At 34.5% G+C, this 23,155-nt stretch overlaps 1 protein-coding gene across 1 annotated transcript in view; it reads right to left on the bottom strand.

Moving 5' to 3' along the window:
* Positions 1-580: 580 nt before the first annotated feature.
* SPRED1 (sprouty related EVH1 domain containing 1) overlaps positions 581-23,155 on the bottom strand; it is a 112,006-nt gene continuing 89,431 nt past the window's right edge. Inside the window, exons 5-7 of the mRNA XM_012465033.3 lie at positions 14,573-14,731; positions 4,430-4,531; positions 581-3,618 (exon numbers count right to left, since the gene is read on the bottom strand). Coding sequence (XP_012320456.1) covers positions 2,968-3,618; positions 4,430-4,531; positions 14,573-14,731 — 912 coding nt within the window. The 3' untranslated portion in view covers positions 581-2,967. The remainder of the gene's footprint in view (positions 3,619-4,429; positions 4,532-14,572; positions 14,732-23,155) is intronic.

Genomic DNA, 23,155 nt, shown 5'->3' with positions numbered 1-23,155 from the left:
CCTCTGAGATAGTTCTTACTCCTGGTTTCCCTGGTAGGAGGTCACCACTCAAATAGGTAGTAGTGACAAGTCAGATCCCTATTGCCATCTCTTGTCTCTGGCCTGGAAATCAACCAGTAGGTGGTGCTGAAGCTCCACATGACATATTTCTTCAGAAATCAAATGAGGTCCCTTTTCAAGCTAGAAATATCATTTAAGAATGATCAATTTTGAACAAAACAAGTTCATCAGACCAGTCTCGCTTGTCATACCATCTAGATGATTCCATTTTCAAGACTATTACTTAAGCAGTTGTGTTGAGCCATCTGCTAATAATATCAGATAAAAACAAACATTTGAGAGGAAAAGCCAATTGGCAGTGCCAAATCTGTACAGAGAATATGTTCCTGAAGGTGCCTATACACACGTTTAAAAATCAGTGATTTAAACTACCCATTTGCTTTTACAAAGGAATTCTAATTTACTCAAAAGAAAATTTCCATACAGGGATTCAGAGAACATTATATCATCAGTTAGTCTTGTAGACTGATTTAGAAACTGGGTATGTTAACTATAAAGATCCAAGGTAAAATAAAAACCATTTCATCACCATAGCTTTTAATGAAGAAACTTGTTTAAAATTGTAAAGGAAAAAACGGGAATGGGACGGCAAAATCTTAGCAGCAAAGTGGTTAAACAAATTGAAAATATTAATGCACAAACATTAAAATATTAAAGCATATATGTTGCATATAAAATACAGTACAGAACCAGGAGTTGCACTATACTGATTAGTGCTTAACAGAAGAAATGATTAAATTTGTTCCTCCCAGAAGTATATACACAGTTCATTTCCACAGCATTTTCCTATATAGCCAGCAAGTTATTTTCTTCAGTTATTCACACCTTGATCAAACCTGAATTATAAACTCAACACTTAAAATTATGAAAATTCATTCACAAGGAAAACCAGTATTTCCATTTCACCAATAAAAATTTTGAAAGTTAACAGTCTATTCTAGGAAACCAAGTTTAGTTGAAAACTTCAGGGATGAAGATCATGTATTGTAGCAGCATTCAAATATATAAACAGTAAAAATAAGACTTAAAACTGCTGCTACAGTGTCATGTTTCAGATTTAGTTCACCCAATTGATTTTTAGTACAAAACTAGAAATACCCTCTTCTTCATAACGTCTATAGTTATCAATATATTTTTCTTCTTTTCAATGTGAAATAATACTTCAAGATGATCTATATACACAATGTTGTCAGTTCAAGCTGTCATATAAATATAAATGCTTTCTTAAAAAAAGTATTTTACAGACAGATAAGTGTTATATACATTGTTCAGTTTGATCTGGGGCTAAAGAAAAAAGCTAACACAAGTTTAGTGTGATATATAAAAAGAACAATATATAAAGGACGTTTAAAAACCTGCATAGAAAATGAGCTTCAAATGGTAGTGTGATTTTAATTTTTATCACCTCTGAAACTTCAAGCCATTAAAAAAAAGGCACACTTCTCAACTTTATCCCTCTAAGGGAATGTTCTTAAAGAACCCTTTCCTTGGTTAGAGTTTTAATGTAATATTTAAAACAACAACAACAACAACAACAATAACAAAAAAGACAGACAATTTGACCTCAAGGTACTATAAAGTTTGTTGGAACATTTATCCAACTATTTTGTAAATTAAACATCCAGTAATATAATGCTCTGTAAAAGACATTAATTTATATGTACAAGATACTTCATTTACAATGTTGGATTAAATACTTTGCTGGGAGAGTTTAGCACACATTTTAACAAAATAATTTTGCTTTTGGCCAGTTTAAATAAAAATAAAATGTAACTGATAAAAAGTTATCATTGTTATGCAAATAATAAGCACTGAGGATTAAGCTAAAAATAAGCTGAACCTATTCTGGTTTAGCAGAATGATAAATGAAGATCTCAAGAGGAAGCTTTTACACTAACTATCCAGTCAAACTTTTTGTCTTGTAAAACATTTGTAAATGCAATATAACTTTTTGAAGGAGGAAACTCTGAAAGAAAACAACTTGCTGGTTGAATACCACAAAAAACAAAACAACTAAAAAACTTCACTTTTTTTCTATGTTTGTTTACTCAGTCTCTTTTTATATAAAAATAAGTGTTACGTTCCCATCAGAACATTAGACAATTACATCTGTGCTTTAAAAAAAAGTTGGTCACTGAAGGCTATTAGAATATTTTTAAGGATTTTAGATTACCAGAATGTACAGATATAACTCAATATAAATTGTAGCCAAAGAGAAATAAGGATGAAAATATCAAATCATTCACATGGAATAAAAACATTATTAACTAGATGAGTTAAATATTCAAAATATATGGAATGTGACAGTAGATACATATATATGTATATATCTACTTCAGAACTAGGAAGGGAAGCAAAGTTTAATATGTAATAATTCGTACCTTACATTTAGTTAAATATAAACATGTTATTTATACATAAAATTGCTTTCAAAAAACAACTAATAAATGATTTAGTTGCACTTGTTTTACTTCTTGTAATTCCCAAGTGTTAACTTTTCTTAGATTGAGATCAACTGTCCCCTAGTGCACTTTTATTTTTAGTCCATGTTCTAATAAATTCAAACCTTTAAAAGCCCATCACCTAATGCATAAATATACAAAAAATGCCAAAAATTAATCCCTTTTAGTTGGATATTTTATGCTGACTTTTTATAGCCAATAACCAGAAATGGTTTCCTTCTGCAAATACTCTACAACCTGTAACAAAACATGCCATGCACCCAAGGGAAAAGTTAGGCATGGCTGGCATTTGTGAAACACCAAGAACTGATGAGTTCTGCTTCCTCCACGTGTGGCCCCAATGATATCAGGCAAGATTCCATATTGCTTGCCAAAAGCTTCCATAAATCCAAGTTAGCTAATTCCTGGAAACAAGATTTTAAGCTCATTTTGGCACTGGATCATTTCATCCAGCAGCTTTATGTTTCCCACCACAGCAACCACATGCCTCACCACAGCGATGGCACATTCTCAAAGGGACGTAGCAGCACATACATGGTACAATGAAAGACAAAGCTACCAGGGCTAACCATCGCAAGCAGAACTTGTCGTCACTAGTGTCACATGAACAGGGATCAGAAAAATCTCCCTCCGAGTCTGACATACAATGATACAACATGCTCTCTGCACAGAGCATGCAACTAACTTGATATATGCATCTTTTAATAGGGTCTGGAGCATCCTGACATTTTCCCCTGACATTTTCTTCATGATTAAACCTTTCCTGGCAGTATACGCAGCGAGAACGTTCACCATCCTCTTTTCTTCGTTTTGACTTCTTAAATTTTAATGAGGAAGGCTGCGTCTTAAATACCACAGAGTCTTTGGGTGAACTTAACTTAGTCTCATCCCCACAAGAGTACAGATAGTCTGATTTTTTACTGTCTGGTTTAGAAAAGTGAATACTGGAATCAGCATCATCTCTTTCCAAGTCATTTTTCCACATGTCAGGATGTCTGTAGTCTGCATAGCGACGTATTAAGATATCCCGAGGGTTTATTCTGACAATCTCATCCTCATCTTGAAAGCTGACATGTCTGATTGATTTCAAAGGGACCTAAAAAAGAAACAGATAAAAACTCCAATAAGGGCTGTGAAGGTTAATTTTATGTGTCACCTTGGTGCAAGCCACAGTGTCCAGACAGTCATTCAAATATTATTCTGGATATTTCCGTGATATGTTTTTGGGATGAGATCAACATTGCAACTCGTGGACTATAAGCAAAGCACAGTACCTTCTGTGATGTAGGTGGAACTCATACAATCAGCTGAAGGCTTTAACCGAACTAAGACTGATCTCCCCCTGAGCAAGAAGAAATTCTGCCAGTCGGCTGCCTTTGGACTCAGACGACAACAGTTTCCTGGGTCTCCAGACAGCCTAATCTGCAGATTTTGGATCTGTACCTCTACCACTGCATGAGCTATTTCCTTAAAATGTTCTTATCTATCTGTCCATCCATCTATCTATCCATCTGTCCATCCATCCATCTACCCACCCACCCATCCATGATGTTCTATTTCTCTGGAAAACCTTAACTAAATTCTATTCCCTAGATATATGGAATTTAGGATAAAAAAAAAATCTAGATCTGAGCTAAAGATGGGATGATGGATACAGTTTATTAAATTAACAATATATAATCCCTTTTGATCTCATCTGGTGATAAACGCAGTTGTGGCAATCCTTCAGACTCAAATGAGAAGTTTGGAGTTTTTAACTAACAGCATTTATAAGTACATATATAGCAAATTTATACAATGAAAAAATTTTTAGTACAATTCAACTATATAGAGAATTAGACTATAAAACTTAACCTATATACTAATTAGTTAAATTCCATATCAGAAGATAAATTAACATTATTTACCCTATTTTGGGACTTTAGACTTCCACACTCCTTGGGTATTTGCCGCTGTACATATTCCATACTTCTGCTCTGAATGTCCAAGCCTGGCTGACCAAATGTTATCTAAAATACAAACAATTTCTACTTAAATGACATAATAATCTTACTTTTAATTAAACTACGTACAGTGTATGTTCCAAAACCTCCTAACCTATTAGCAGTAAAGTCTTTCAAAAATGGTTTTAAGAATAAATACAGAATGATTCCCCATAATAAAACAAAAACAAAACCCTAGGTCTCCTTTTATACATTTAAACATTAACAAGTAATAAATGGTCAAAAAAGTACAAACAACACAAATATCCATTAACTAATGAATGGATAAACAAAATGCAGCAAATCCACAAAGTGGATGAGAATGTTAGACAAATATAATTCCAGGTAATGGTTACCTCTAGGATGAAGGCAAAGGGATAGACTGGGGGTGTTCCTTTTTTGTTTTGTGCTTTCTCAAGTATTCAGTGAATACATTCTTTTCTATGTATTAAACATGTCATAAATTTTTGATATATGTTGCCATATTTGTCTACAGTGAAATGAACCCCAGGAACGTGAAAGAGAAAATAAGCTAAAGAGCTATGATGGCTTCCAGGCCTATAAGACTTTGAAATAATATATATATATCAATCCAAAGGATTTTTTTTTTTGAGACAAGGTTTCACTCCATCACCCAGGTTGAGTGCAATGGCGTGCATGGCTCACTGCCACCTTGACCTCCCTGGCTCAAGCAATCCTCCTGCTTTAGACTCCTGAGTAGCTGAGACTATGGGTGCATACCACCAGACCCAGCTAATTTAAATATATATACATATTTTGTAGAAATGGGGTCTTGCTATGTTTCCCAGGTGGTCTCAAATGCCTAGACTCGAGTGATCCTCCTTCCCAGGTGGTCTCAAATGACTAGACTCAAGTGATCCTCCTACCTCAACCTCCCAAAGTGCTGTGATCACAAGTGTGAGCAACCAAGCCTCGCCTCAAAGGATTTACTAGCTCTTCAAAGCATTAAAAAATGAGTCAAAGACAAACACTGGCAATGCCTATTTAAGCATTACTAAGGGAGAAACCTAAGGTAGCATTAGTTGATAATTCTTTATGAGTCCTATCTCTGCAGATCTAGTGAGCATATGCACTATCTGTATTTTGTTTTGGACTATCTTTTCAAGGATGTCAAAAGAGTGAAACACTTTAAAGACATAGTATTTCCTCATTGGAGACAGGCTTGTTTGCTGTCTGGTATAACAAAGATAGTATCTCCTTCCTCAGCAATTCAGGCAGGCTATTCAACTGCATTAAAAGTCATTATAAAAGACTTGGCTTTCCTAAGTTCAGGATTCCAATGCTGGGATGCAAACCCCCTGAGTTTACCAAGTATTTCTGAGCATCATTCCCATGGGATTTGGAAGAGCAACAAAAACCAACACAAACATGAAGCTCATGCTACTACTGTACTGTGAATAATAAAGTCCTTTGTTATATGCTGACCCAGCAGCCATGTCTTCTAAGCAGCATTCATAAAACTAGTAAGTTAACTTGCTACCTTAGACTCTTTATAGTTCAGCCAAGGCAACTGTCTTGTCCTTTTGGCAAGGTTGTTCCTCTGTCGTAGAAAAGGATCCATCAACTTACCCCAGTTGAATGCAATTAAACATTCAAAGGACATAATTATTTTGTTGAGCATTTACACTCACCAAGCTCTAGCTTTTAGTGATGATCTCATAAAGACCTATTTTTGGTAAAGAATATATTAATCAAGCTACTACTAGTAGCAACAGCCCTCATGATGGCTGAAATCAAATTGTGTTATAATTTTTATATACCATTTTCTTAAACTCAATTATTTGAATCTCTGAAGATGACTTTAGTCCTAGTATCCTAAGAAAATAAGGTGTCTGGTCTGCAAGCTAAGAGCCAGACTCTACTATGGAAAATTCATCCTGTGAGGTCTTCTGGGTCACATACAAATGGACAACTGGTACACCATCTTAAGAGCACTGTGCTGAATGGAACTCTGTTTTGTTCCTATTAAGAAACTTCTACAATATTTCTTTACTATATGTATAGCTATAGTCTAGTGCTGCTTTAGAAGAGAAAAACCATTCCATTCTAATTCCTATTAAACTGAGAAGTTCACTGAATATAACATCAGCAAACTCTAGGGGGTAGATACTGTTATTATTCCAATTTACAGATGAGGATACTAAGGCACAAAGAACTTAAGTAACTTGCACAAGGCCACACAGCTAGTAAGTAAAGCAGCAGGAATTCAGACCCAAACAGAATGGGCTCAAGTGGCCATGTCATAATCCCAAAGCTAAGAGCTGTCTGCCAAATGTTGTTTCACTTCTCTCTCTCTAGTATTTAGCACTTTTTATACTTTCTATCTGATGACTATATTCCTCAACCACCCCATCATGACCACCATTACTATTCTGAGAGAAGAGTTCAGTTCTTTTTCCTCATCAATCAAAAGAACACCTTTAAATTTATGGTTCTTTCAGCCAAAGAAGGTAGGCCAAATAAATTCCCAGGGCCTGGGATGAGGAATATTGGTATATTATAACTTTCCTGTGTTTACATTCACTGGGTTTCCTTTCCCTGCTCAACTGTATGAATCAGTGACTCAGTTTAGGATATGCATACTTCCACTCTCTCCTACGTTGAGATGAGTTTTTCTGCCCACTACTCAAGATGTGGGAAAATATTTTGTATTTGAAACTGTTAAACTGAGTAGCTCCAGATTCAAATGTCTCATAGGATGCCTGCAAGTTTACAAGCAAATATGACTCCTGGTGAGTTCATTTTAATATCCCAAAGTCTCTAGTGAGAGTATGCATATTGCTTTCAGTCTTTATTCTTACAATCATTTTGCTCAAAGTAAAACTGGCTTGCAAGTTTTCCTTCTTGTACAAATATCTTATTTTTTAATAAAATTTCATAATAAGTTTGGACAACATACATAAACTACAGTTAATTTTTAATCACTAAAATTAGGTAGTTTGTCAGTTTGTTGTGAGGATTAAAATGAGTATGTAAGTAAAGCACTTAAAATAGTATCTAGCATGTTGTAGGCGCCAGCTATAATAAACATTAATAATAATTATCAGTGAAAACTAAAGCTACAGGGAGCCTGGGAGACTGACCTGGAGCCTTTTACAATTTGTGTCTACCTTGAATAATTCCCACTGTATTTGCTATGGCATGAGACTTGCTGGAAGCAAAGCACCTAGATGATACAGAAGTTTTTTTGTTTTCTTTCTCTACCCACTTTTAAGACTTTGGGAAAAGAACAGCAGGGCCCACAATGCTGAATTAATCAAGTTTGAATTTCATGAACTCTCTGTCTCTATAATAAATCTGTAGCTCCACCTAAACTTCACTTCCACCTTGGAAAATGAAGTAATTCTACCTCTTGTCATGCAATTCTCCTGTCTTTACAGTTTCCATTGCCTTTGCTCTATCAATTTTTTTCTCTGTCCTGAGTCTTTTAACTTCTCCACTTTCTTCATCTTATGACCATATGCATTTCTTGAACCTGCATCCTTCTAACCCCATCTATTTGTTAAGGAAGGCTTTTGCAGTCAAGCTTCTAGAGAAGTGGCTAGCAAACATCATCTTTGTTTCCTCTCCAGTCACGCATACCTCTTAATCCCATTGAAATTGTGGTACAGTTACCAATTACCTTTATGGAGATGAACTGGAATTTTATTGGGGCATTTTACTGCAAAACATTAATTAACTACTCCATCATTTCCTTTACATTGTCCTCCTCCCCAGGCTTCTGAGACATCTTTTTCTGGTTCTTGTAATGTGACTGGTCTTTTTTAACTCACAGTCTCAATATTTAGTGATTCCCTACTGTAACAGTTTTAAAATAGAACATAGTCTTCTAAAATAATTCTAACTTCTCCTCATAGTTTCAGTTTTCATTCTCTGATAATGATTCCCAAAATTTATCTCCAGTCTTTAACTCTCCCTGAGCTTCAAACAATAAAGAGCTACTGGTTAAAAACTTCTAAATCTGTTCAAAAACATTAAGTCACAGATTCCAGGAGCTCTATACACCCAAAACAAAATATATAACCTAATACCTAGATATAGCATAATAAAACATCTGAAAACAATACAGGTATTATTTCTTAATAGAAAGGGTAGAAACTTCCTCTCAATGGTATTATATCTTTTAAATTGATGAAAGCAAATAAATTATAACTTAGAATTCAAAAGAGCAAAACATCCTTCAAAAATGAAGGAAATCAAAGTTTTTTTTTCAGATAAATGAAAACTGAGGCTTAGCAAGCACCAAAAAACAGCAAATGATCCTAGATGGAAGCATAATACATAAGGTACTGAAGAATGTCAAAAGTCATAAAAAGGTGAATAAACCTCAATGAATGCTGACTGTTTAATATTTTGCAAGGTTTTAAATTTTATAAAGTTCGTAATGACGATTAAGAAAAAGGTAAAAGAGAGGTAAATGGAGTTAAGATACTGTAGATCTGTGCATTATCCTGAAAATGGTAAAACACTAATACAGAATAGATTTTAAGGAGTCAAGATATCTCTAGGATAATCACTAAAAATATTTAACAACTGTATTACCTATTAGCTAATAAAGGGATGATAATCAGGCAATTAAATATATTTGAATAAGCAAAGTGAAAGAAAAAAACAAACACAGCAAATGGGGCAAATAAAGTGAATAAAATGGTAGATTTTTATTAATAATTGTAAAGTAAATGAACAAAATACTCCAATTAAAAGATAAAGACATTCTTGGGCGGGGAGGGGGGGGACCTAAACCCAACTATATATGGTTTAAAACAGAAGCCTTAAATAAATGATACAGAAATGCTGGAAGTAAAAAGAAAAAAAAAAAACTATTGTGAAAGTGCTAAACCAGAAAAAAATTGATGTAGTCTGATATCAAAAAAGTATTTTTAGGCAAGAAATATTACTAGAGATAAAGAAAGATATCTGATAATGACAAAAGGATCAATTCAACAAAAAGGCTGCTATACCCACTACTAAACACTGACCATATGCTGGGCCATCAACCAAGTTCCAACAAATGCCAATAAAATAAAATCATACATAAAATCATCTTTATTTGTAACATTAAAGAGAAAACTAGAAAATCTCAAATATTTAGAAATGAAACAACCCATTTCTGAATAATGGTAAAAACAGGGCATATCATCATTTTGCCAGTGATAGGTGTTGGAAGCAGAGTAGCATATGGTAGTTCACTCCTTTATTCATTCTACCTCTGCTATGTCTAAAATTTTCCATTAAAAATGAACAAACTAGAAAATTCTGTAAAATGTGGATAGAGGAGCACTTAAATGAAAATTTATAGCCTTAAATATGTATGTTAGAAAAAGACAGAAAAAGAGGAAAAAAGCCAAAAAAAAAAAAAAAATCAAGAAACTAAGCTTTTACAATATAAAACCAGGAAGAGTAAAGCTAAAACCTAATAGTGTAGGCAAACAGAAGTCAGAAGCAGAAATTAATGAAATAGAAAACAAACATTTAAAGAAGTAAAAAATCTAAAAGCTGTCTTCGAGAAGGCTAAAAATGATACACCTCTAAGGAAGAATAATCAAAGGAGAGAAGGTACATATTTTCAATATCTGCAATGAAAAATGGGATATATTTATGCCAATAAACTTGAAAATCTGGATGAAATAGACAAAGTACTGTAAACTGTAACTTGTCACAGCTGACACAATAAGAATTAGGAATTGTGAATAGTCCTGTGTCTGTTAAGGAAATTGATTCTGTAATTCAAAACCATCTAAAAAAAAAAAATCTAAGCCCAGATGGCTTCACTAGGGAATTCTACCAAACGTTTAAGAAAGAAATAACGACCAATCTTAAACTCTTCCATACATGTGAAAAGAAATACTGTTCAACTTATTTTATGAAGCTAACATACCCTGATAGCAACACCTGATAAAAATATTATGAGAAAGGAAAATTCTGTTGCTCTTTTTCATAAGCATAGACATAAAAATCCAAGATGAAATACTTATCTTATGTATGCAAATCCAATCTTATGTATGCATGATGTATATGTATATATGTATGTGTATGTATAATGAGTATATCACATGGCAACCCAGATGAGTTTATTCCAAGATTGCAAGGTTGCAAACCAATGACTGCAATTTAACAAACAGAATAAAGGAAGAAAAAAATAGAATCACCTCAATTACTGCAGAAAAAGCATGTAATAAAAACTTAGTTCTGTAGGAATACAAGGTTATCCTTAATCTGTTCAAGAGATCTATAAAAACATATAGTAAACACATCATAATTAATGACAGATATTAAAAAGCTTTCCTGTGAGATCATGGATAAAACAAGAATGCCTATGATGTCCCCTTGCATTATAACTCTTAGCCAGTGCAATAAGGTAAGAAATCAACATCCAAATAATCAACAGATTGAAGCATTATTTAATAGTGTATCTGGATACAAGGGTAATATGTAAAATATGCTTACAATAACAAAAAATCAAATTTAAGAGTGAACATAACAAAAGATATGAAAAATTTCCAAATAGAAAACCACAAAACATTATTTAGAAAAATCTGAGGAAAACTAAATAAATGAAAGTATACACCATTTCTTGGATTAGAAGATTCAATGTCATAGAGATCTCAATTTCTAGCATATTAATTTAAGAATGCAATACAATCACGAACAGGAAGGTATTCTGTGGACACTGATAAACCGAACAAAATTTATATAGTTCAAGAACAACAAAGAAAATCTTGAAGGGCAAAGTTGGAAGGTATAACTCCCAGATCACACTTATTATAAAGCTACAGTAATGAAACCAGCAGGACACTGAAGAAAAACAAACAGGCCAAGGGAAAAGAACAGAGATCAGTAACAGATAGACACATTGAAACAGTACAGCTGTGTGCCTACTCAAATCTCATCTTGAATAGTAGTTACTATAATTCCCAAGTGTTGTTTGAGGGACCCAGTGGGAGATAATTGAATCATGGGGCCAGTTCCCCCCATACTGGTCTGATGGTAGTGAGTAAGTCTCACAAGATCTGATGGTTTTATAAGGGGTACCCTGTCTCTTGGCTTTCATTCTCTCTTGTCTGCAACCACGTAAGACATGCCTTTCACCTTCTGCCATGATGATAAGGCCTCCCTAGCTATGTGGAATTGTCAGTTCATTAAACCTCTTTTTCTTTATAAATTACCCAGTCTTGTCTTTATCTGTAGTTTGAAAATAGACTAACATACATATATAATCACATGACAAAGCTAAAAACGCAATGCAGTAGTTTCAGAAAGACAGACTTTTTACTAGATGATGTTGGAGCAACTGGCTATAAAAAAAAGAAAGCAAAAAATATATACAATAAGTAAAACAAGCCTTGGCCTCCTAATTTCTCCTCACTGAAAAATCAAATGTGAATGCAAAAACAATAAGGCTTCTAAAAGATAACACAGAAGAATGTCTTTATGATTTGGTGGGTACTTACGGGAGTTCTTAAACAAGACAGAAAAGCACCAACCATAAAGGAAAAGATTGTTGAACTGCTCTTTCATTAAAATTAAGAAACTTTGTTTGGCAAAAGACATCATTAAGAAAGTGAAAAGATAAACCTCAGGGTAAGAGAAGACAGCTGTAATGCATATTTCCAACAAAGGACTTATTTTCAAAATAAAAAAAAAGAACATCTATAAATGAGCAACATAGCTCAACATAAGATATGTAAAAGACTTAACAGGTATTTAGCAAACAGCAATCTGTAAACAGGCAATAAGCATAGGAAAAATGTTGCTCAATATCGTAATTAAGAAAAATATAAGGTAAGGCTGGGTGAGGTGGCTTATGCCTGTAATCCCAGCACTTTGGGAGGTTGAGGTGGGTGGATCAGTTGAGGTCAGGTGTGCAAGACCAGCCTGGTCAACATGGTGAAACCCTGTCTCTACTAAAAATACAAACATTAGCCAGGTGTGGTGGCACATGCATATAATCCTACCTACTAGGGAAACTAAGGCAGAAGAATCGCTCAGCCCAGGAGGCAGAGGTTACAGTGAGCCCAGATTGCACCACTGCACTCCAACATGGGTGACACAGTGAGATTCTGTCTCAAAAAAAAATATGTGTGTGTGCATGCGCATGCGCGTGCATGCACGCTAAAATCACAGTAAAATATTACTTTCATCTAAGGACTAAATCAAAAAAGAAAATGCACAGTACCAAGTGTTCATGAAAATTTCCATCACTGGTGGGAATATAAACTGGAAGACTACTTGGGAATTTTTTTTAATTGAGTAAAACTGATACTCCATAAAAATACACTGTGCTTTTGGCCTGTGGTTTCTTGTAACTTCTGGCAAATTAAATAGGTTTGTGAAACAACAGAGAAGATCAAGTCCAAGGTGTCTTCACAATATAAAAATTCAACAATCTGGTCCTTGCCCTTTTCTGTTTCTTTTTCTTCACCATGTCATGTACACTTTTGCTCATGTTGCTCCCTGTTGTGGACTGAATGTCTGTGTCCCTTTAGACTTCATATGCTGCAGTCCCTTACCTCCCAAAGGGTATCTGAAGATGTATCCTTTGGGAGGTAAGTCATAAAGTTAGGGACTGGCCTGATGAGATCAGTGTCCTTACAGGAGGAGACACCAAATAATTTTATTTCTCTCTCCCTCAGAGGGTAGGTAATCATCTAGAAAAAAGCCAGGAAGAACCCCCTCACCACACCACACCACATCCATGCTGGCACCCTGATTTTATACTTTTAATTGCCCAGAACTAAAGGCAAACAAAATTCTGTTGCTTAAGCCACCCAGTTTACAATATTTTGTTATGGCAGCCTGATATGACACTCTCTAAAACATACATCTTCTTCTCTTCCTGTGTCTTTTCCTACCATTTTCATTCCAACCCACTTCAACTGGTTAACAATTCATCTCATCCTTGACATGTTTAGGTATACCTAGAAAAAAATCCATCAACTTCCAGCATGAGTTCAATGCCCCAGTCCTGCGCCCCCAGAGCAACAGGAACATGCATCTATTACCTCACCAGAAACTCCTTTAGAAAGAAACCATGGATTATTTTCATTTCAATCACTCAACTTTAAGCATAGGATATCACATATGCTATACGCATATGGTATAATTAATGGTGATAACCTGTTGAACTGAATGCTTTATCACATTCATCTGATTTGTCTATCTAGGTTCTACCTATGCAAATGTGTTCCCTAACAAACTAAATGTCTGAATTCCTCAGGTCAAAATGAGTCATTAAATAAGAAGCAGGTGGGCTTTCAGCATAGCCACTAGGCCAGTGGACACTATTACATCTTATAAATAACATCTATCAAGAAGAATAGATATTTTAAGCCTTTGATTTTTGCAGACAGAGCGTTAACAGTTACAAATATTTATTTAGCAACAACAAAAATATTTATTCATATCACTAAGTGAATTAAGGTCAAGAATGTGGTCTTCTGATATCACCTGTGAATGGCAAATAGGGTTATGTTCTACAATCACATTTTCATTTTTAGATCATTTTAGTGGGAACAATTAGAAGATTGTATAGTGCCCAATGCAAATGTTTTCACTGAGTTGATTGTGAAGCGCATTTTCAGCTTTTGGGGTAAGTTATAAGAAAAACCTTATGAAATATATAAATGTATTTGCCACAAATGTGTTTGTAGAGGAATTTTAAAATAGTAACTCTGGTCTAAGAAGTTTATTATTGAGTAAGGCTAGGGAAACTTCTGTTTCTCAAGAGGATGGAGTACTTCTTCCTTCTGGATAATGAAAATGTAACTAACACGTTTCCCTTGTCACCTTTGCCACCAAAAACTGTAAAGTCAAATTTACGGCTCAATCACTATACCCATATAAGACTTTATGGTATATATGTTTATTGTTTCACTCTGGATTTGATTCATTACAAATCAAATTCTCCTGGTTTTGTATTTTTGTTTTGTTTTGTTTTTGGTTTACTGTGTCTGGTAAAGGGCAGATGGTTTCAATGTCCTTATCTAAGACATCATCCCATTTCTACACATACAAACAAAACACTGAAAAAATATTTTATCTTCTTACCTGATTGGCTTGGCTTTGCATGTAGACTCTTCTGGCATTCAGATCTTCAAAGGGAGAAGGTCTTATATTTGAGATTCTATAAGGCTCACTGGTAACAACTGTCTCTTGCTGAAAAAGGTGAGCCTTCACTAGAGAACTGGAAGAATCCTCTTCAGTTGCCTATTGGGAACAACCCTCAACTCATTAGTTGCCAGAATAAAAACCACTACCACTACCACCACCACCACCACCACGAAATAAGATACTTTCACTCTAACAAGTACTTATCAAGTCAGTAAGTATATATCACTGACATTGCTATGAATGGCAATTCCCAAAACTCAAATGTACATGATTAGAAAGCTATGTCAAAATACAGTAATATGAACTTTTAGAAAAATTCAACTTTAGGAGAAAAATGGGCTTTCTTATTAAAAATAATATGAAGATCTAAAAGGCTAACCATGTCATGTAGAAGAGCTATCGAATTATAATAATGCTTTTAACTATAATAAAAGTGATAAATGTGCATAGAAAATACAAAAATTATTAGGAAGGAAAACACAAATCTATGCTTTATTTTGCAAGTTTAAAAAAATATGCTCCAAGTACCGTGCTGTTGATACAGTGAGTCAAAAGTCAGAAGATAATAGTAGTCTATTACTGTGTTGAATGAGTGAATGAATAAATTAGCCTAAACTTGCTGATTACACAGGATTTAAATCATGTACTTTTATTAGCCTTAGGTTGGGAGATATGGTCAATAAATGATACTCAAGACATGCTTTTAAAATGTCATAAACAATAATTTCTATAAAATAATTGTTAAGTAAAATTTAGCACACTACAAAACACAAAGTCCTGGAAAGGCTTTGTTTCATTTAATTTTTTAAAGAAATGGGATATTACTATTCCCATCACTGTATAATTACTTAAGAAAAAAAAATGTGATACCCAAGTACAAGTGGCCAAAATACTTTCACTGGCTTATTCTAAAATAATTCAGAGCAATCACTATAGGGCTAACAATTTTAAGGGTTCAAACCTTCCATAAGCTTTTCTTTTTAAAAGATTTTGTTCGTGCTACATCCAAAATTAACAAATAAAATTCAAAAACGACTGAGATATTTTAAATTTATAAATGCAAGTTTTAGTTTTTGCTCCACAAAAAAATAGCCTTGTCCCATTTAATTCCTTTGGCATTCAATTTTCTCAATTACAAAATAAATGTAATACCAATGCTATTTTATGACACTGAGTTACCATAAGGATCTAATGAGATAACAATGCAACTGAAAATGCTCCTAAAACTAAAAGCTACTGTATCAAGGAGTAGGCAATTAAACTATTAAAAATATTTCTGATAATCTGTTGTGACTTAAAACTATGTCAAAACTGGCTGCTATTTTTACCCAATTTTCATAACAGCTGTCCCAATGTGTTGTGACAGTTACTGATAAAATATTGGAAAAATGTTGGCTAAACACTGATATCCAGTAAATATTCTTTCAAAATACATAATCAAAATTGGGAAGAGTAAAAACCTACAAGAAATGTATTTATCTGTTCCAGAGATTTCTGAAAATAAATGACTCAAATAATTGTCAAAAATCATAAATAAACTGAATAGAAAAAATACTGGGAGAAAAAAATGGGTGAGAAAAGACTGAAGTTAGAATCTTGTCTTACTTTGGTAGCTTCTCTAAGTCACAATTTCTTTTTTTTTTTTCTTGAGATGGAGTCTTGCTCTTGTCGCTCAGGCTGTAGTGCAGTGATGCAATCTTGGCTCACTGCAACCTCCCCATCAGAGGTTCAAGCGATTCTCCTGCCTCAGTCTCCCAAGTAGCTAGAACTACAGATGTGTGCCACCATGCCTGGCTGATTTTTGTATTTTTAGTAGCAACAGGGTGTCACCATGTTGGCCAGACTGGTCTCGAACTCCTGACCTCAAGTGATCCACCCAACTCAGCCTCCCAAAGTGCTGGGATTATAGGTGCACAATTTCTTTTTATTATAAGTTGAATATAATATCTGCATCGACAGTCTCAGTGTCATAATACTTAAGGAATAAAAAACTATAAGCAAGCATAAGTTGTACTAGTATCAGTGTTAATTGTAAGATATTGCTTCTAATTGTGAATTGTTTTGAATTAGGTTATCTTTTACTAAATTATAATAACTGAGAAGTCATGTTAGAATTATAAATTAAAATAAAGCTGACTTAAAAAATCTGTAGATGAACAAACTGAGTGTTTAGCTGTACTGAGTTGGGTTACTTCTATTTATATCCTGTAAATTAAGCGTTAACACATTTTACTTTAAATGTAAGTACATTTTTTAAGAAAATATCACAAGCATTTGCTGCTTCATTAAACTGTAATATTTGAGTAAGAAATAACTTTAATATTTACCAAAATACCTGGAATTAACCTATTAAGCAGGAATAGTTCATATCGCATGCTGAATTTATAGCTACATATCTAAATGGGTCTCAAATAACCAAAGCATCTTTCATGTGTCTGATATGGTAAACTAAACACTGTTTGAAAATGCAAAGTATACAATCTACAACGAAGTACATGTTATTCAGGAATGGTAAGAATCAAATTAACATTTTAGGGAATCCTAAACAAGAAAAAATTATTTTCCGACTACCTAATTATCTCTTTGGGCAAGTTAAAAGTTTAAACACATATTAAACTTACAAGTGTTTTAAAAAGTGGTGATAAGGAAACAGGCATTCTCATTCATTGCTAATTCTACACACACAGAAGTAAAATCTGGAACAACTCTTTCTGGAAAGCAAAACATTCACGCATTTTGACCACTTCTTGAATCTGGCAAAGAAAAGGAAATACTAACATGGAAGAAGCTTTAGGCACAAAGCATTTTTCTCAGAAGTATTATTTGTTGTTGTTTTTAAGTTTTTTTATTTTTTTATTTCACTAGTTTTTTAGGGGAACAGGTGATGTTTGGTCACATGAATAAGTTCATTAGCGGTGATTTCTGAGATTTTTAGGTCACCCGTCACCCAACCAGTGTACACTATACCCAAAGTGTAGTCTTTTATCTCTCACTACTCCCACCCTTTCCCAAGTTCCCAAAGTCCAATGTATCATTCTCACGCCTTTGCATCCTCATAGCTTAGCTCCCACGTATGAGTGAGAATGAGTGAGAACCTATGATGTTTGGTTTTCCATTCCTCAGTTGCTTCACTTAGAATAATAGCTTCCAAGTCCATCCAGGTTGCTGCAAGTGCCATTATTTCTTTTCTTTTTATGGCTGAGTAGTATTCCACGGGGTGTGTGGGGGGGGTGTATGTGTGTTTCTTTATTAACTCATTGAGTGATGAGTATTTTCTTTATCCACTCGTTGATTGATGGGTATTTGGGCTGGTTCCATATTTTTGTAATTGCAAATTGTGCTGCTACAAACATGCGCATGCAAGCATCGTTTTCATAAAATGCCTTCTTCTCCTCTAGGTAGAGAACTATTTTTAATAGTAAAAAGAAAGAAACAACTTAAACATGCCATAATAAGGGAATGGTGAAGTAAATTATGATATGCCTATAAAGTGAATATGGTATGGTCATTTGAAATTAGGTTTGTGAATAATATACAATGTAGGAAAGGTTTAATGTTAAAAAGTCAGTATATAAAATTTTATTGGCAGCAAATCACACTGCCACATATGTACCTATGCAACAACCTTGCAAGTTTTTCACATGTACCCCAAAACCTAAAATGCAATAAAAAAAATAAAATAAAATAAAATAAAATTTTATTTACAGTGTTATCATGGTCATAAAAAGATAAAAGAGTTAGAAGGAAATAAAATGAATGTTAACACTCCTTGATGATATGAGTAATTTTCCAATTTTGTAAGCTTAATTTTATATAGTTAATTTTAAAATCAATGTACTATATACTTTCTCCTTTACTTTTGATATAGAATCATTTTATATTTTAAATTTTTAATTTACTTATTTTTATTTTTTGAGACTAAGTCTCATTCTATAGCCCAGGTTACACTGCAGTGGCGCCATTTCGGCTCGCTGAAACCTCTGCCTCCCGGGTTCAAGTAATTCTCCTGCCTCAGTCTCAAGTAGCTGGGATTACAGGCACGTGCCACCAGGCCTAGCTAATTTTTGTATTTTTAGTAGAGACAGGGTTTCATTATGTTGGCCAGGATGGTCACAACCTCTTGATTGAGGTGGTCTCGTGATCCGCCTGCCTCAGCCTCCTAAAGTGCTGGGATTATAGGTGTGAGCCACCGCATCCAGCCTATTATTTTAAACTTTATTGGAGGTGTAACTCAATGAGACTGATCATTTATTTTTCCAATTAACATGTTTATGAATATTATGCCTAGAATAAAACAGGTTTACCAACAATTCTATTCTTGTTTTGCCTTTCTTTTCAAGAGGCAGGGTCTTACTATATTGTCCAGGATGGCCTCAAACTCCTGGCCTCAAGTCGTCCTCCCTCATAGCTGGTACTTACAGACAGGTACACACCACTGTGCCTGATGAATCATAATATTTAAAAAAAATACTCTTATCAATGAAATCACTTTTTAGCTTAAATACATTTTCCCTCTTCATCTGAAATGATGAACTGAGAGATATACCTTTGCCCAAACCCTTCTGAATTCATGTAGAATATGTCTTTATGTTGATAATTTTCTAAACAAGGTAATCTGAATATCTTTCAAATCCATTTCCTCTTCTCAGTACCCACTATTCACTGTCTTAATGCAAAGCCCTCATTATCTTTTTTTGCCTGTCTTATTTCAGTAGGTTTCTAACTGTTTTCCTTGTTTCCAGCCTTTGCACCATTATTCTTCAGGAAAGTCTAATTGGTTTTTCTGTTCAAAACCCCTTAAGGTTTCCAATTACCAAAGCTTTGCTGGATGACTGGGCACATACTGGAGAGGATAGGGAGGAGAGTATTGCCTAAGGAACTCTTTTGCAAGGTACATAATTTACACAGTACATTGGAATAGGCCCTCTCTCTCTGGGAAACATGAGACTTGCAAGATAAAGCCCAATTTTATTTTCCTAAGAAAAAGAAATGGATAGTAAGTATACAAAAACATACTGACAATGCAATTAAAGACAGATAAAAATATAATGTCATTTGTATATACTAACTAGGAAAGATTTAAAAAATAGATAATAATACACCATGTTGGCAAGGGTTTGGAGAAATAGAAGTACTTTTTTGTATTGTTGGTAAGAGTGCAATTTGACAATGCCACTGGAAAAAAAAAAATCCGTACCTTTTGACCTAGCATTTCAACTTTGAGAAATTGACTGTATATATAGATACACACATACAGACATAGACAATCAAAGTAGCACTATTTTTTAACAAAATAAATAAAACAAGAATGAAAATATCTTACGGCTCGACCAGCAGAGAACTGGTTAAAAATTATGACATACACGATAAAATTCTGTGCAGCTATTAAAATAATTTCAGTATTCTCAAAGTATTGTTAAATGAAAAAAGCTAGGTACAGAACAGTCAGTATCGCATGATCACATTTGCCTAACTGATAGAAGGATGAATTGATGGATTTATAGTATAACTTTTAACATATTAGAAACAATTACACACCAAACTATTAATATAGTTCTGGGGAGTTAAGGCTAGAACCAGGGGACTCATGGGTTCTCTAAGGAGTTATTTTACATGTATAAAGGACTATATACATAATGATGTAAAGAATAATAGAACATGTACATTTGTCACTCAATTTAAGAAAAGTGATCATAAGCAATACAACTAATTACTCCTCTGTGTTTCTCTGCATTAGCATCCCCCTACCTCTACCACTTGGACCCTCAGCAGATAAACCCTATCATCAAGTCATTTTTTTTTCATTTTCTTATCTTCTTTACAGTTTTACCCCACAAATATCCCTGAACAATATTTATAGATGCTTTGAACTGACTGATATCATGGGACATTCTGAAACTTTTTTGCTTTTTTTTTCAGTGAAATTCATGCACACTGTCATATGTAGTGATAGTCAGCCATTCTGACCTCTGTGTAGCAATGATAGCTAAAATATATTGAGCATTTTCTATGTATCAGACAGTGTCAAGCACTTTACATGGGTTAACTCAGTCCTTACAATAATCCTTTGAAGTACATAGTATTATCATCCTACTCCATATGAAGAAACTAAAGACCAAAAGGATTAAGTAACTTGCCTAAAATAAAACAGTTACTAGATGGCAGAGCCTGGATAAGAACATTATGATTTATTCATCTATTCTCTGTCTATGGATGTTGGGGTGGTTCTAATTTTTTGCTGTTTCAATAAATGTTGCTAGGAATAATAGTGTTTAGGCCTTATGGAATATACGCACGAGAGTTTCCCTAGAAGACATCTAAGAATAGAAAAGCTGGGTCACAGAATATACATATATTCCAGTTCTCATAATGAAAATGATTTTTGAATGTGGTTTAAACAATTCATATATCCACAATCAGTGCTCCATATTCTTACCACAGGTGCTGTCATAGTGTTCACTCTTATATTCGTATCTGCTATTTAATTTCTATGATAATGGATCCATCTTACTAAAAACCACATAGTGGGTTTTCTTATGTGAACAAGAAACTCCAAGGATGAACAAAAGAATAAATGAATGCACAGTCTGTTACTTTAAAAAAAAAAAAGTCAAGGCTGGGAGCGGTGGCTCAAGCCTGTAATCCCAGCACTTTGGGAGGCCGAGGCGGGTGGATCACGAGGTCAAGAGATCAAGACCATCCTGGTCAACATGGTGAAACCCCGTCCTACTAAAAATACAAAAAATTAGCTGGGCACGGTGGCGGGTGCCTGTAATCCCAGCAACTCAGGAGGTTGAGGCAGGAGAATCGTCTGAACCCAGGAGGCGGAGGTTGCGGTGAGCCGAGATCGCGCCATTGCACTCCAGCCTGGGTAACAAGAGCGAAACTCCGTCTCAAAAAAAAAAAAAAAAAAAAAGTCAATATACTTTCTTCATATGGCTTGTTCCTACTGGTTTTCATCCTCATTTGTTGCTTTAAAAATATTGATGTAATTGATGTACCTGTTTCTTTCTGTTAGCATCTGATGTTTCATACTTCTGATTTTCTGGTACACGTTACTTCCTCTGTCCAACAATGACATACTTCAAATTTTCTACTAAAAAACTGTTTTATGCTTAACCTCAGCCACAAACTCCTCAAAAAGCCTTTGTTGATTCACTCACAAGTTAATCACTCCCTCCTTTGAATTACCTTAAAATTATATGTTTCTATTACCTTATATTCTGAGTATTCTTTTATTTACATTTTCCCATGAACCAGTGCTATACTCCAAATGTTTGTATCCCCGGCAAAATTCACATGTGGAAATTTAATCACTCATGTGATGGTTTTAGGAGGTGAGGCTATGATTCAATTAGGGAAGTAGAGCCCTCATGAATGTGATTAGTTATAAAAGAGACTCCAGAGAGCTGTCCTGTTCATTCCACCATGTAACGATATAGCCAAAAAGTACCACTTATGAGCTTGAAAGTGGGCCCTCACCAGGCATAGCCTGTGCCTTAAGAGTGGACTTCCCAGATTCAAGAATGGTGACAAATTACTTTTGTTTATAAGCTACCTGGTGTATGGCATTTTGCTGTAGCAGCCAGAATGAACTAGGACAACCTGTAAGGAGGGACTCTGCCTAAGTTTTATCCCTAGAGCATAGAACTACACACCTAGCACACACTGAGAATTCTATAATCTGTGACATGCAAATACTCAATAATCAGATTACAGTGTATACCTCAGGAGTAAATGTGACATATTAGAAAAAAAGTGTATAAAGAGAGCTCCTTAAGCAACAACAAATCTAAACATTCTATCTAGCTAGGTAGCTAGGAAGACAAAGTCTTGCTCTGTTGCCCAAGATGAAATGCAGTGGCACGATCATAGCTCACTGTAACCTTGTCCTCCCAGGCTCAAATGATACTCTCACCTCAGTCTCCCGAGTAGCTGGGACTACAGGTGCACTCCACCATGCCTGGCTAACTTTTTTTCTTTTGGTAGAGACAGAGTCTCACTATGTTGCTCAGGCTTGAACTCCCAGGCTCAAGCAATCTTTCTGTTTCATCCTCCCAAACTGCTGGGATTACAGGCATCCACACCTGGCAAAAAATACCTTTGAATGACTGTCATTCAAAGTTCAAATTATAAAAACAATAAAAATTATTTCCATAATTCTATCCCCATGGAATAGACCCTATTACTATCTGACATATATCTTTCTAAACTTCCTAATGCATGCAAATATGTTTACATGCTATGTATAATTTTATCCCATTTATATTACAGTCTATCCATACAATGCTTTTCTTCACTCCATAACATTCCATGGACCTTTCCCCATACGAGTATACAGGTTTCACTTAGCAACTGCTGCAAAGAAGTCTACTCTCTGCATATGTCATATATTACTTAGCTAATATTCTATGGGCATTTAGATTATATCCAAATTTTTGTTATATGCGTTGTAATGTACTTCTTTTAATATGTATCTTGGTGCAATTGTATTACTTCTTTAGTACTAATTCCCATGAA

This window comes from Aotus nancymaae, unplaced genomic scaffold, assembly GCF_030222135.1.
Source record: "Aotus nancymaae isolate 86718 unplaced genomic scaffold, 86718_ANA_hifiasm-v0.15.2.pri h1tg000011l, whole genome shotgun sequence".
Taxonomy (NCBI): domain Eukaryota; kingdom Metazoa; phylum Chordata; class Mammalia; order Primates; family Aotidae; genus Aotus; species Aotus nancymaae.
Note: the sequence above shows the minus strand (reverse complement) of the source record. Positions and strands in the feature narration are given on the sequence as shown.